Here is a 14,323-nt window from a genome sequence, read left to right as displayed (position 1 = left end):
TGGTGGTGGCACCTGAAGCATCCTCGTCCCCGAGCTTGCAGCCTTTTTCCAAACCGGAACATTCCCATTGATTTCCATTGAGCGCCCGAGGGCTCAAAAGCACCCTGCACCCAGCCGCCCGAGTGGCCCTGGCAGTGCACTCTCTACACTAACCTACTTCCCCACTTGCCCTGAGTAAGTGACCAGGAGCCCAGCTCCCACAGCCGCGTGGCTTGCCAGACAGCAGCCACCAACCAAGGCCCCCCTATCCCTCATAGGATAACATTGGGCCTAACTCTCTGCACCCGGCCGTCCTGAAACCGCTGAGGGTGAACCAACTGTACCTACCTGACACTGGGGGACCCCTGAGTCTATGCCCGGAATTTCAGCTCTGCCAGTCGAGTACTTACCCTTAAACCGCTAACTTAATTTTCCTCATAGGGTAACATTTACTGGCTTTTTCTTCAAAAATCTTCTAAGTGTGAACTTTTCAAAACTGCAAATATTCACCAAAAATCAGCCAAGTGACAAAAACGAATTTACTCACCTGCTCCTAGGTGAGCTCCCAGTGCTGGATCTTGGTGCCCAGCCCTGACTCTGAAAAGTGTCCACAACTATACTTACCTCTAACTCATTTTTCTCCCATAGGAAACCATTGTCTGCTTTTCTGTGAAATTTCTTCTAAGTGTCTATTTTTGCAAATTTGAAATATTCTTTTAAAATCGTACCATTTCTGCAAACGAAATTACTTGCCTGTTTTTGATAAGGACCCCAGTCCTGGGTCTAGGTACCCAGTCCTGGATTACTAAAGTAACGATAAAGTACTCTACCTGCAATTTGAATTTCTTGCCATAGAGATCCATTGAATGTTTTCCTTGAAATATTTTCGAAGTGCTAACTTTTGAAATAGCTAAATATTATTTAAAAATAATTAGTTATTAAGTCGACTTTCATCACTTGATTCTGAATACTGACCCAGGGCTGGATCTAGGAGCCAGACCTGGAATTCCAAAAGTAATCTGAAAAGTAATTTATGACAAATGACCTGAATTTACCATTGAGCTCAATGCATTGTTATGTTTAGGAAATAGGATTGTTTATTGCAACCAACTGTGACTGTTTACAAAAATGTATTGCTCAAGACAAAAGTATTTATATTCAACCTCTCATTCTGAGAAAGTATATTTGTATCCCCTTTGTGGTTCTAAAAATAAAACAAGCATATATTTTATATATATAAACCATTGGCCTAGAGTTCAGTTATTGAGTGTGTGAAACCATTTGCTGACTGAGTGTGTACAATAAATGCTTTACACTGTCCTCTGGTACTGCCTTACTGCTCGACCAAGCTACCACTTTTGAGAGTAAGGTCATACCTAACTTTGACCTCTATCAGCCTCTGGGGGACTGTGGACTCTGTACACCCTGTACCTATTAGGGAACAGTATATACAGAGCCACTTTCTCACACCGACCACATAACACCGGTCGGGGGCAGACTCCAACAGTTCCTGCCAGTCTGGAGATCCATCACCACAGACAGGTGGGTCAGAGAAATTGTCCAGTCCGGTTATTGTCTGGAATTAACATCCAATCCACCCAACATACCGCCAAGACACCGTCCTATGTCCGCAGAGCACTTGGCATTATTGCAGCAGGAAGTACTAAGTATGCTGCAGAAAGGAGCCATAGAAATCGTGCCCGTAGACCAACAAGGGTCAGGGGTGTACTCTACTTCTTGATCCCCAAAAAAGGACTGGTCTCTAAGACCTATACTGGACCTGAGACCTCTCAACTAATACATTCTGTCAGAGCATTTTCATATGCTCACCCACCAGCAGGTACTACCGTTACTCAGTCAGGGAGACTTCCTAGCAACACTGGATTTGAAGGATGCGTATTTCCACATACCCATCACACAAAAAATATCTCCGGTTCACTCTTCAGGATCAGCATTATCAGTTCAAAGTACTCCCTTTCGGAGTAACGACGGCGCCCAGAGTCTTTACCAAATGCCTAGCGACAGTGGCTGCACACTTAAGGAGACAGCACATTCACGTCTTCCCTTACCTGGACGACTGGCTTGTTCAGGCAAAGTCAGCCCAGCAGTGTGCCAGCCACATATCCCACACCATTCACCTTCTTCACAGTCTGGGATTCTCACTAAATTATCCAAAGTCACATCTTCAACCCGACCACGTACGGCAGTACCTGGGCGCGACCATAGACACTCTGGCAGCCAAAGCTCAGCCAAACTTGGTGAGGATCAACAGCATGCAACTGCTGATAAAAAAAGTTCAAACCTCAACACTCCCTTCCAGCGCGAGTGTTCATGCAGTTGATAGGCATGATGGCCTCCTGCATCTTCATAGTCCCCGCACGCGAGACTACATATGCGCCTGCTTCAGGAGTGCTTGGCACGTCAATGGAATCAGACTGAAGGACAGTTGAAAGACCTAGTGTTGGTGAGCGGTCGGGCATACAACTCTCTGCATTGGTGGAATCCACAAAACCTTTGCAAGGGCCGACCGTTCCAAGAGCCTGTTCCACAAATAATACTGACAGCGGACGCGTCTCTCCAGGGATGGGGAGCTCATGTACTCAATTACACAGTGCAGGGACTATGGACAACACAGCAAAAGAAGATGCACATCAACCTTCTGGAACTGATGGCAATCTTCCTGGCAATGGAGGCATTCAAAGTACACTTGTGCAACCGAGTCGTGTTGATCCGGACGGACTACATGACTGCCATGTACTACATACAGAAGCAGGGAGGAACACACTCTCCACAGTTGTCTCATCTGGCTCAGAGCATGTGGAAGTGGGCCTTTCAGAGGAACATATTCCTCATGGCAGAACACCTCCCGGGCAAGGACAACCAGATGGCGGATCTGCTCAGCAGACACAGCCACCAAATGCACGAGTGGGAGCTGCATCCGTCAGTACTCCAACCGTACTTCCAGCAGTGGGGTCATCCAGAGATAGACCTATTCGCCACAAGGGAGAACGCAAAATGCCAAAGCTTTGCCGCCAGGTTCCCCCATCCACAGTCGCAGGGCAATGCGATATGGATGAACTGGTCAGGCAGATTTGCGTACGCTTTTCCCCCAGCGCCATTAATACCGCTAGTGGCACGCAAACTAAGGCAACACTCGATTAAACTCATCCTGGTTGCTCCCAACGTGGGCACGCCAGCCATGGTACACCACGTTTCTAGAACTTTCCGTGGTACCGCATCAAAGACTGCGGCTAACGCCCAAACTTTTAATACAGAACCATGGCGAAATTCAGCACCCAGATCCGCAACAGCTGAACCTGGCGATTTGGCTCCTGAAGTCTTAGAGTTTGGCTACCTGAACCTGCCTCCAGAATGTATGAATATCATCAAGGAGGCCAGGAGACCCACGACCAGAGCTTGCTATGCGGCTAAATGGAAAAGGTTTGTCATTTATTGTAAAAACAATGACATTAATCCGCTGGATGCATCCATTCAGAACATCATCTGTTACCTCTTACACTTATACCGATGCAATCTGGCATACAGCTCCATCCGTATACATCTAACCGCAATAGCGGCCTATCTTCAGAACAGGCAGCACCTCTCTTTATTCAGAGTGCCTGCCATCAAAGCCTTCTTAGAGGGACTCAGAGTGATTCCTCCAACACACCCACCGGCACCGGTGTGGAACCGGAATGTGGTCCTCACCAGATTGATGGGTCCACCTTTTGAACCTCTACATTCATGTGAGATTCAATTCCTCACCTGGAAAGTAGCTTGCTTTCTTAGTGGCAATCACTTCATTGAGAAGAGTTAGTGAACTCCAGGCACTAACCATTCAAGAGCCATTCATACAGGTTCACGCAAATAGAGTTGTACTACGTACCAACCCCACATTCATGCCTAAAGTGATATTGCAGTTCCACATGAATCAGACTATTGAACTGCCCGTTTTCTTTCCAAATCCAGAAAATGTCGCAGAGAGAATGCTCCATACACTAGATGTCAAGAGGGCCCTCATGTACTATATAGACAGAACAAAGGATTTTAGGAAAACAAAACGACTGTTTGTTGCCTTTTCTCCACAACACAAGGGCAACGCCATTTCCAAAGCAGGGATAGCAAGATGGATCGTTAAATGTATTCAAATTTGCTATGAAAAAGCTAAACGCACATTAACGATTCCCCCAAGAGCCCACTCAACACGAAAGTTAGGGGCGTCCATGGCTTTCCTAGGTAACATTCCTTTAGAGGAAATATGTAGAGCAGCCACATGGTCCACTATACATACATTTACTAAACACTTGTGTAGATGTACATTCAAAACAGCAGGCAGCTGTAGGACAGGCTGTTCTCAAGACCCTTTTTCAGACTGCTGCAGCTGACGCGGGCAGCCGCCGCTAATGGAGGGACTGCTATATAATCTATGCACAGATATGAATTCAGCAGCCCACATGCCTCGAACTGAATATGCTACTTAGCAGTATGCATCTGTTTCTTGGCATGTAGGGCTGCTGACATTCATATCGCCCACCCTCCTCCCCGGCGCCTGTAGCGGCTGCAGCACTCAGAATTACTGTATAGCATGGTCATCACTTACTGTATCTACTCCATCACTGCCACAATGGCGAAAAACAATCTGAGGATGCCCATGCGCACTGTAGTCCAGGGGAGGAGCCACCTATCTCGTGATACTTCGAAGACTTTTCCAGGACAACAATGTGCAATCATCCGAACCCAACACTAGGCGGTGATCTATGCACAGATATGAATGTCAGCAGCCCTACATGCCAAGAACAGATGCATACTGGTAAGTAGCATATTCGAAATTGAACAGCAGCAAACAACCATAGAATTTACATCTGAATTGTGAAATCCTGTCTCCGAAGAATTAACATTATTTGGCAGAGTTCTACAGTAGCACATGTACATTTTACACACATATAACTAAATGTCAGTTATAAGACTTGATAAGAAAATGACTAAAGTTCCACACTGGTTTTCTCTATAGCCAAGATTTAGACAGTTTCTTTGATGAAAACTATGCCAATAAGTTTAGTGTCTCAGCCCCCCCCCCCCCCCCCCCCCACACACACACACCCCTCACCTTTGGCACATGGTATGTGGCAATTGTGTGAAATGCTTTCCTATCTTGCTCTGTAAAATGTCAAGCAATTCTGGTTAACACTCCATAGCGGAGGTCCTTAACTGCTGATTTGATGTTTTTAGTGATTAATATATTTTCTCAGGTTCATTGACTTATGTGGCAGCCTTAGTCTAGTGTATAGATTTTCAACCATTAAGTTGTGGTTTTTGACAGATCAATTTGAGCACTGTTCTTGGGGCGTTGAATCAATCTTTTGTAATTAGAAATTATTGTTCCTCACTGCTGTCCCAGGGTGGCCAGGATGTGTGTACAATTAGATAACCAAGTTACTGCTTCTGAGTAAGTCAACTCTCCATGTGTAGCATTTAAGGCTTGCTTTACATAGTAGTAGACAACCAGTACTCTGCTGCAACATGACAAAGTATATGACACATAAACGAAATGCCCTGGCATTGTTAAAATGGAACTATATGTAAATATACTGAATTGGGTTGAACAAGGGCGCTACATTGTTTTCAGCATTAAACCAGTTATCTTATGGATAACTTTCTGAAACCTCGTAGCTGGTTTTTACTAAAGGGAGTAGCTATCAGACTAGTCAATAGATAAAACATGATACTCCTAATGAGTACTAGGTTTCTAGGATTTAATTATTCCTGGTTCTTTGTTCTATTGTTTCTACTACTCCCCATGCCAGATTGGGCAGCTTGATGTGCGTGAAGCCTGATGCAGAGTTCAGCAAACAGCCTTCATAGTCTTAGGCCCCAAAACCTATTACTCTGAAGTAAAAGGGGGCTAACGTATGGACGGAGCTAGTCTTGCCCTCTTTAAAATATGTTAAAGGGGACAATAGACTGGAGTGGACTAGCACTCACAAAGGTTAGGGTGCTAAACATCAGATATACTCATCTTAAAACGGGTAGTGTGGATCTCTAGAACTGAGAGAAGCAAATAGATAGTGCAACCAATTGTGAGGGATGACTGCAGCCAAGGGAAGATTAAGCCAAATACGTGGATAAACATTCTCTGTTTCCCAAGTAAGGTTGTTTGGAGGCATGATTTCGACTCCCAAGTTTGGTGGGGATGTTGTGAACTTTGCTGGCCCACCAGTTGTTTCTCATTCAGGAAAGCGTTGTCACTTTGCCTGGTGATGCTGGTTAGTATACGGCACTGGCCGGCTTGGCTGCAGTATGATCATGGCTTCTTGCCACATAAGTTCTGTGAGGTGTTTTCAACAGAGCGCTCCAGTTAACTGGGCCTCGCCTAGGTGTTTGCTTTTTAAGGAATGGAGGTGGGTTTGGTTACCCCTCTCCTGACTCGAGCATTGCTTTCTCCATCCAGATGGTCACACATCAACATTGCTTCTTGAGTTCAAACTGGTTTGCTATTTTTGAACCAGAAAAGTACTTTCACATTTATAGCATAGCCCCAATCCTGCACCTGGCAATACAGGTGCTCTACCATTTTATAATGTCATTGAAGGAATGAGCTCCTGTGCTGTGAAAGGTGCCATCAGACTGAGATCCTGTGTGCAATTTGAATGTTGAACTGAAGTAAAGGAGTTGGTAATTTGTTTTCAAAACTCTAGTCTGAAGTGTGTGTATGGAATGTAAAGAATTGTTTATGTAAGAGTTGACTTTTTTTTATTATTTTTAAAGTGGCACATTTTGAAAGAGAGACCATCAATTAACAGCTTTTCTTTTTGGTAAACTTCACTTACGGGTGACGTTGTGAGTGAAATTCACAAGCTTTGCACAACTCCTTTTCTCTTGACTTAACTTTTGGGACCTTTTTCCCATTTATTATAAGCTATTAAAAATAAGCCTCTTTCCCTGGATGAATCACTTGGTAACTATTCTTTTGTTTCCAGGAGAAACATTAATCACAAACAGGAATACACATATTCTTCCCTCCACTGGCACCATGACCGAGTGATTGATGTTATCTTTTCAACAGAAGGTAAACAAAATTTTTTTTTGTAGTACTTGAATAATTTAACTGGCGTAATTGTCTTAAACTAGGTTTCTGGTTTTGGGAACAGGATGGTGTTCCTCCAGGCCGATCGTTGGACTTCTTGATGGCTAGTGAAGGGGAAATCACAAGGGCTCTTGGACCATCTTGTTGCATTTACACATCATTATAGATTAGTTTTTGATTTATGGTGGGTGACTTACTAGTTAGAACTCATGGTAGATTGTAGGAACCATTCAATTGCATAAAACCTACCACTGAGTTTTTTTTTACCTCTGATAATTTTATAATGTATTCCTCATTTTGCATTTACAAATACTACAATAACACACCAGTAATGAAATGCAGTTATTTAAGGGGAAAGGCTGAACAAAAATGTCTTGCACTGGACAGTGGGGAAACTTGTGTTGAAAGTTTGTTTTATCTATTGTAATTTGGTCCCAAGTTGAATGAATTTAAGAATGATTGCTGTACTACACTTCCCGAGGCAGTCAGTGTTTTTCTATATTTCCATTGTGTCTTCTTCAAATTCCATCGCAAGTGTGACAGTACACTTGGGATAGAACTTAAGGCGCTCTGGCATTATGAGCTAGTGGGGTGGGGGGGGGAATTACTTTATTGCATATGTAATGGGGCCTTCATTTGTTTGGAGCTTCACTTTTGGTGATTTGAGCATATGCTGCCTTAGCTGGAATTCTATAACCTTACATTTAGTGCCATGTCTGTGTTCTCTTTGACCTTTCGAAATCTTACCTACCTTTTTTTCCCCTCTCACAGGCACCAGCTTCTTGAGCGGTGGTATTGAATCTGTGCTGGTTCAGTGGCGTTATGGAGCAGAAATTAAGAAAGAGTTCCTTCCACGACTGGGAACAGCTATTGAACATATATCTGCCTCACCAGATGGGGCTCTTTATTGCACCTCACACTCTGATAACAGTAAGCTTAAAACTCTAGAAATGACTACACTAAAAGACTTAGCCAAAATGTTTGTTTTAGATATAAACAAAACAGTTTAGAACCAGTCAGATGCTGGCCAGTATAACTGGCTGTTAGAAACTAGCCAGCCTACTTTCTTTTCTACACCCTCATATTAGTGATCATCGCTTTAATTTCAGTTGGTATTAACGGATGGGTCACTGCAAGTGGATGGTATTTTACATTCTCTAAATCAAAAGTATTTAAAACCAGAAACTTCATATTTGGTTCAGTCTAATCACGCTCTTTGCAAACCTTGGTCATTAATTGTTATTGGTAGGCCTTTCAGTGCTTCCTCAGGTTTAGGATATTTTCAGAAGCTTTGAAGTTAATGTTTATATGTCACACAGGAAGAGCTGTAGGCTAGACAAAGTAAAGTCACTATGTATCTGGTACACTGCATTCTCAACTGTGGCCTATGTTCTCGAGCATACTAATTTGTGAAGATACAGCCTCAGCTTTGAGTACACCAGTTCACCGTTTTTAAAGAACTATACAGAATTCCTGTTGCTTTATTGCAGCGCCACATTTTTCAGTACTTGTGCCAAGAAACTTCAAAGGAGTCATACTCTTTCCTTTGCAGAAAAACTTTCCTCATTCTAGGGATGATCACCTACTAACACCCTATTGCCTGCCTCTATAGGCAATCCAAAATCCTTGAGTAAATAATGTGTTTAAATAAGGTTCTTAAACCAGTTCTTTGCATCTTTGTCTCTAACCAATTGGTTCCATCACTAGCCATGCTAGAAGGACAGTCCTTCTATTCTCAGAGTTCCTTCAACCATATCTGTTTCATTATGTTTTTTTGCCATTTTATGATATCTTGTACAGTACTCTTATGAAGCCCTTAGTGGCTTGTACAGGTTCTTCTCTCCACAACCTGTAGTGCTTGACACTTTGCTCTTTTGCATAATGTGAAATAAGAAATTACACCTGTGTAACTTATAAATTTCGCCCATGCCTGTTATAAACAAATTACGTTGTTACCAACAGATAATGCTTGCTGAAGATTATAACTTTGAACACAACACTCTCTATGTTCTCTGATATTGATAATGTATGGATCATCACAAGTCTTGTACAAAGAACACTTTCAATGTTTGAGCGCTATCAACTTCCATTATTGTGATTCCTAATTTAAGTTGTTTGCTTGTCTGTTTTTGTGGTGCCATTGTTCTTCGAAAAGAGTTGCATGGACAATAAATGTCCTTCCGGACAGCTGACATGTTAACATGTGGTGTTGATATATTCCAGCACTTTTATGAAGCTCCTATATTCAGCTGTTCAACTATGTATTTTTGCCCACAGAAATCACGATAATTCAGCCCAATCTGAGGGTTTCAGCAGTGATCCAGGGCCTGGTGAAAGGTAGGTAAAATATTGAAACAGCTTGTCATCTAATTTCCTTCACAGAGTAAACATTTGATAGGTTTGTTTTGTCGTTGCTTGCAGGTGAGGAGATCAAGACCGGTCTTGTTGTAGATCCTAGAACACAGGCCTTGGTTCTGAATGGGAAGCCTGGTCACCTACAGTTTTATTCTCTCCAGAGGGACAAGCAGCTATACAATGTAAGCAAGTTACTGAAGAGGAATATTTTTAAATGGGTTTTCAGAGACTGTAGGCACTGTTTGTTCTTCATCCTCCTTTAGTATTGACCCTGTGCATTTTTTTAAATTCAATACTCAACTATCCTAATTAAAATTGACCAAATTTGAATCTACAGATAAAAAGATAAAAGTCGCAAATGCACCCAGATGTCTACTGATTGTTTAAGATGTAGAAATAATGGTGTAGTAAGGTCAACGGTTTCACCTACAGATCAGGCAAGAACGGAGGCTTGTGTGATCTCTATTTTTCAACAACAACCCTATTCTGCTTAACATTCAAATAGTAGTGGAGGCCTCACTGTTGTAGATACATTGCGGACCATCATGCACAACACCACAAACTGTGATCTAGGTTATACTGTATCGTGCATGTGATTTATTGAGTTTAGCAGTACCTGTTGAGCTCTGCATTAGACTTATTTGAATACTCGTATGTCCGACTCACACTTTTGTACGCCACATGAACTTCAGTACCATGATATTAGTGAGACCTGTTATTTACAGCTCTTAGCAAAGGCAGATGTGTGTCTTATGAAGCACGATATAAAAAAGAAATACTCTACATCTCTTCAACAGATGCTGGCAATAACTCTCCTACGACTCTGTGTAGGCATTAATGTACAAGAACTATTTTGCAGCATGATTTTTTTTTTTTCTTTTTTCAATTGCAAATGCCTCTTTGTTGTTCCTAATTTGATATATATTTAATTTTTGTATCTGAAGCTGGACATAGTACAGCAAGAGTATATCCACCAGACTGGGTTGAATCAGACCGAGTTGGTGAAATGTGCCTTTAGTGCACGCGGCATCTGGCTTGCCACAGTGGAACAGAGGCAGGAAAACAATGCAGAAGTGGAGTTACAGATGAAACTCTGGGAATATGAGGAAGCCAACCAGAGGTGAGCTTTAATACAGCTGTAGGAAGCTGGCTCTTTATGTGATATACCACTTGGTCGTTATATTTGGTAAGGAGTTCAGCGATTTTCCCCCATCCCCCCCCCCCCCCCCCCAGGAAGTGTACAGGGTTCAATGTAAACACATAGTGCTCTTTTGTTGTAGTGTGGTCGAGCAGCCTTAGGCTTAACAGAGAGGAGTGTAAGGCATTTGTTATCCACATGACTGAGATCCACTCCAATTTTACAAGAATTGGCTTCTTTCAAGATTTATTTTAAGACCCAGATGTATGGAAAAGGGTAAGTACGTTTTCTGGAAAAATACTTTTCACTTTAAAAAAGTGGTCACTTAGTGCGGTTTTTCAGTTCAGCAATGTTAACCTAAGGGAGGAAAACAAGAATGCAGTTTTGAACGTAATTACTCCGCTTACAAATCCAGTCTTCGGGGTTTCTGGTCAACACCAGACAAGGTTCAAATCCGTACCAAGCCTGAACCACCAGTTGCACAGGGGAGGCCGGGTGCAGAGGTCAAATTAGGGGTCGGGCGCACACTTGTAGTCAATGGAGACTGGGGGTGATCGAAGTCACGATGCTCACAGGTGAATAAAGCAATACCACAGGTCAGTCTCCGGGGTTTAAGGTAAGTACAGCGGAGGCCACAAGGCAGCACCAAACCTACACCTTCAGCGGCACAGGTGTGATCAGGTGCAGAGTGCCAACACAGTGTTGGGTGTCCAATGCAAATCAATGGGGGAGATTGGTTTTGAAGAAAGGCTGCAGGCTTGGGTTAGGAAGCTGGATGAACAACACCCACAACTGCCCAAGTAAGTTCGGATGCTAAGAGATGTAGGGACACTGTTCGTCAGCTCCCCAAGGTCTAGGTGCTTCCGGAGCAGGGGTGTCCTTTGGCGTTGGAAAGCCGTACCGGACATGTCTCGGTCAGGGGGAGTCTTCAGATTGAGGCTGCATGCGTCTAGGTGGAGTCCGGCAGAAGTCAGCCCATGTGTACTCTGACTCAGAAATGCTGGGGGACCTTCATAGGACTGGTGGGCTACTTGGACTCTGGCCATAGGCGTCTGGTGCAGAGGTGGGTCCAGAGGCGGTTTTGCAACTCCTCAGGCAGTCATTTCCTTTAAAGTTAGTTTCTTCTTGAACAGGTCTGCTGTTCCCGGGAGATCTCGATCTTTGTCAAAGGCAGGCATTTCTCCCAATGCTTTGGAGGGTGCTGGGCTGCTGGACGGGTCATCTTTTGGCACAGGATTGCCAAGGGCTGCAGACAGGCCGGTAGGCCTGGGGCCAAGTCAGTTGGATTCTGCAGTCTTCTCTGCTGGTGCGACTCTAGTGTCTGGCTGCTCTTAAATCGTCAGGAATCTAATTTCAGAGTCTGGAGATGCCACCTAAATGCTAGATTTAGGGGCAGTACAGGGGAGTGTCGGAGACCAATAGTTTCCTTAGTTAGGGTGTCTACACCTTCTGTTATGCCCCCCCCTCTTGTGGCAGAGGGCATAGACCTAGCCTTGACTGGATAAGTCCCACTTTCTTCATGATGATGGACAGTGAAAAATGTGCCTTACTTCGCCTCCAGCACCTGAGGGGTGGAGTTGGCGACGGGGGCACTCCTCCCTTTCTCACTGTTTTCCCACTGGTTCCCCCGCCAACAGTGGGGTTTGAAACGGGGGTGGCCATCTGCTGTAAACAGCAGAGGCTGGGGTCGCATTACAAAGGCGGCAAGGCCTTGGAAACTTCCCTCTAGAGCACTTTGCTCACCCTGAAGGAGGAGGTGTGACACTTACATCCAGGATGGGTTTTGTTTCTGGCCTCGGAGCAGGGGCGCTTGACCCTGGGGGTCCAGAAACATGTCTGGTGGTAGCAGGCTGCCTAAACCAGCCAGAGACCACACCAAGGTTTGTAGGTTTTCTGTGGATAACTCTGATGTGCCCTCTGATTACATGTTGCAATAAATCCAAGACTGGCATCAGTGTGTCTTTACTAAGAGGAGTTGTTTGGTACCAAATACTCTTTGGTTCATTGAAGCCATCATGGTGCTGGGGGAACTAGAGGTGTCAAGTTTCCAGCCCATATACGCTCTATGGCTTCCATGGCACTTAAAATATTAAGAATAGACTTTAATATTGTAGGGGCATATCTTCTCATGCAATTATGCCCACAACTGAGACAAAGTGCACCCTAAGGCTTGTAGGCTCTGCTAGAAGGGATGACTTTTCCATACCTTAGGTAGTGCTGCTTCGACATGGCAGGCAGACTTTGTCGTTTTGTCTGCACCAAGGTATGCAGGCTGCAGTGACCGTTTTCATGGCCTTGGTGAGGAGTCCCTCGGGGACCCTCTTTAGTCCCCATGCCCTAGGTACCAGGGCTACCCTTTACCAGAGACTTTGAGGGGGGTCTGAAGTTGTGCCAATCGTGGTGCATTTTTAGGGAAGGAGATTTGGCACGGGGGACCCTGGTTGGCAGGGACCCTGTTCACCATCAGTCGAAACATCATGTACCTGGCAAAAAGTGGGTGATAACCATGTCAAAAGAGGCACTATCTCACAACAGCCATGCTCATTGTTTTCCTAATTGATATGGAAATAACCACCACTTTGTGCATGTGTTTTGGTGTGCCATATGCTACATGCCCAGTAGCATTAGTGGGCTCTTGTAACCATGATAATTTAAGGGTAAGCTTCTTATTAGATGTGCCGGAGTGTGCTCTAGAAGTTCATAAGGCATTATCCCAGCCCTTGTCGTAGGACAGAACTCCTGATTGTGGATTTGTTCTCCAAATAATAAGTGATTTAGCAATATCATCTGATGTCATAACCTTGTAGCACCATATGTTAGGTCATGGAAAAATTAAACCGTGCATCATTTTACTCTGGGACAGGCGATCTATAGTCTATCATATCTCAAACCTCAAGGTTCCCCACTTGATAGCTCAAGTTTAGTTCGATGCCGCTTTTTGGCTTTTTTAGTTAGTTGATGTATGAATAGTGAAGGAAACTGATTTTGTATATACTATACCAAAGTGAGGTTTAGTGTGCAGATTCCAGTGGATCCCCGGAGGTGTCAAGCAGAGGCTGAAGTAGATAATATCTTGTTCTCTTTGGGGTAGTGTGGTTGAGCAGTCCGGCTCATCAGAGGGTAGTGTTAATCATTTGTTGTACACTAAGGCAATAAATGATGCCACACACTCAGACTGAATCCAGACCAATTGTTTGTGTAAAAGTTATTATTTTGTTTTATTTCTAGAACCACAATTTACTTAGTAGCAGGTAAGTTAACTCTTCATGCAATGTTCTTTTCAGAAGACAGTGAATGCTGGTGTGAGGAACGTTTTTAGATTAGTTGAGAAAACCATTGATAAACTGTTCACAAGCACTCAAAATTGCTGTTCAATTACTTCTTGATTATTTTTCTAGTTTGGCATGAAACACTCCTAACACAGTTTAAGCGACACAGGACATTGATTAACAGCTTCAATCTGGTGAAGGCACTAAGTTACTTTTTGTTGAAGTACAAGACAGTTCTACTCAATTTTTAGAGAACACCCACCATTCAGTCTTATGGAGAAAAACAAAATGTTAAGTTTTCTGGTACGTAAACTGTTTTAGGATTTGAGTTTTGGAGGGTGGAACCAAGGTTCAGGTTGGCACCACCAGGGGCACTCGGGTGGCAGAGTGCTAGTGTTAGCCAATGGGGCTATGGACAGCTCAGTTGGGGGCTGCTCACAGGCAGGTCACAGTCTCGGAAGTCAAGCTCCTGGGGTTAAGGTGATGGTAAAGTGGGTC

The 14,323-nt window shown here is 43.8% G+C and overlaps 1 protein-coding gene across 1 annotated transcript in view; it reads left to right on the top strand.

Moving 5' to 3' along the window:
* The window catches only part of WDR75 (WD repeat domain 75), a 226,571-nt gene that overhangs the window by 55,494 nt on the left and 156,754 nt on the right, over nt 1-14,323 (top strand). Inside the window, exons 8-12 of the mRNA XM_085648822.1 lie at nt 6,957-7,045; nt 7,835-7,993; nt 9,341-9,400; nt 9,485-9,600; nt 10,363-10,538. Of these exons, the coding sequence (XP_085504948.1) occupies nt 6,957-7,045; nt 7,835-7,993; nt 9,341-9,400; nt 9,485-9,600; nt 10,363-10,538 (600 nt within the window). The remainder of the gene's footprint in view (nt 1-6,956; nt 7,046-7,834; nt 7,994-9,340; nt 9,401-9,484; nt 9,601-10,362; nt 10,539-14,323) is intronic.

The sequence above is a fragment of the Triturus cristatus genome, chromosome 3_2, assembly GCF_964204655.1.
Source record: "Triturus cristatus chromosome 3_2, aTriCri1.1, whole genome shotgun sequence".
NCBI classification, from domain to species: domain Eukaryota; kingdom Metazoa; phylum Chordata; class Amphibia; order Caudata; family Salamandridae; genus Triturus; species Triturus cristatus.
This window is presented reverse-complemented; position numbering and strand designations above follow the sequence as displayed.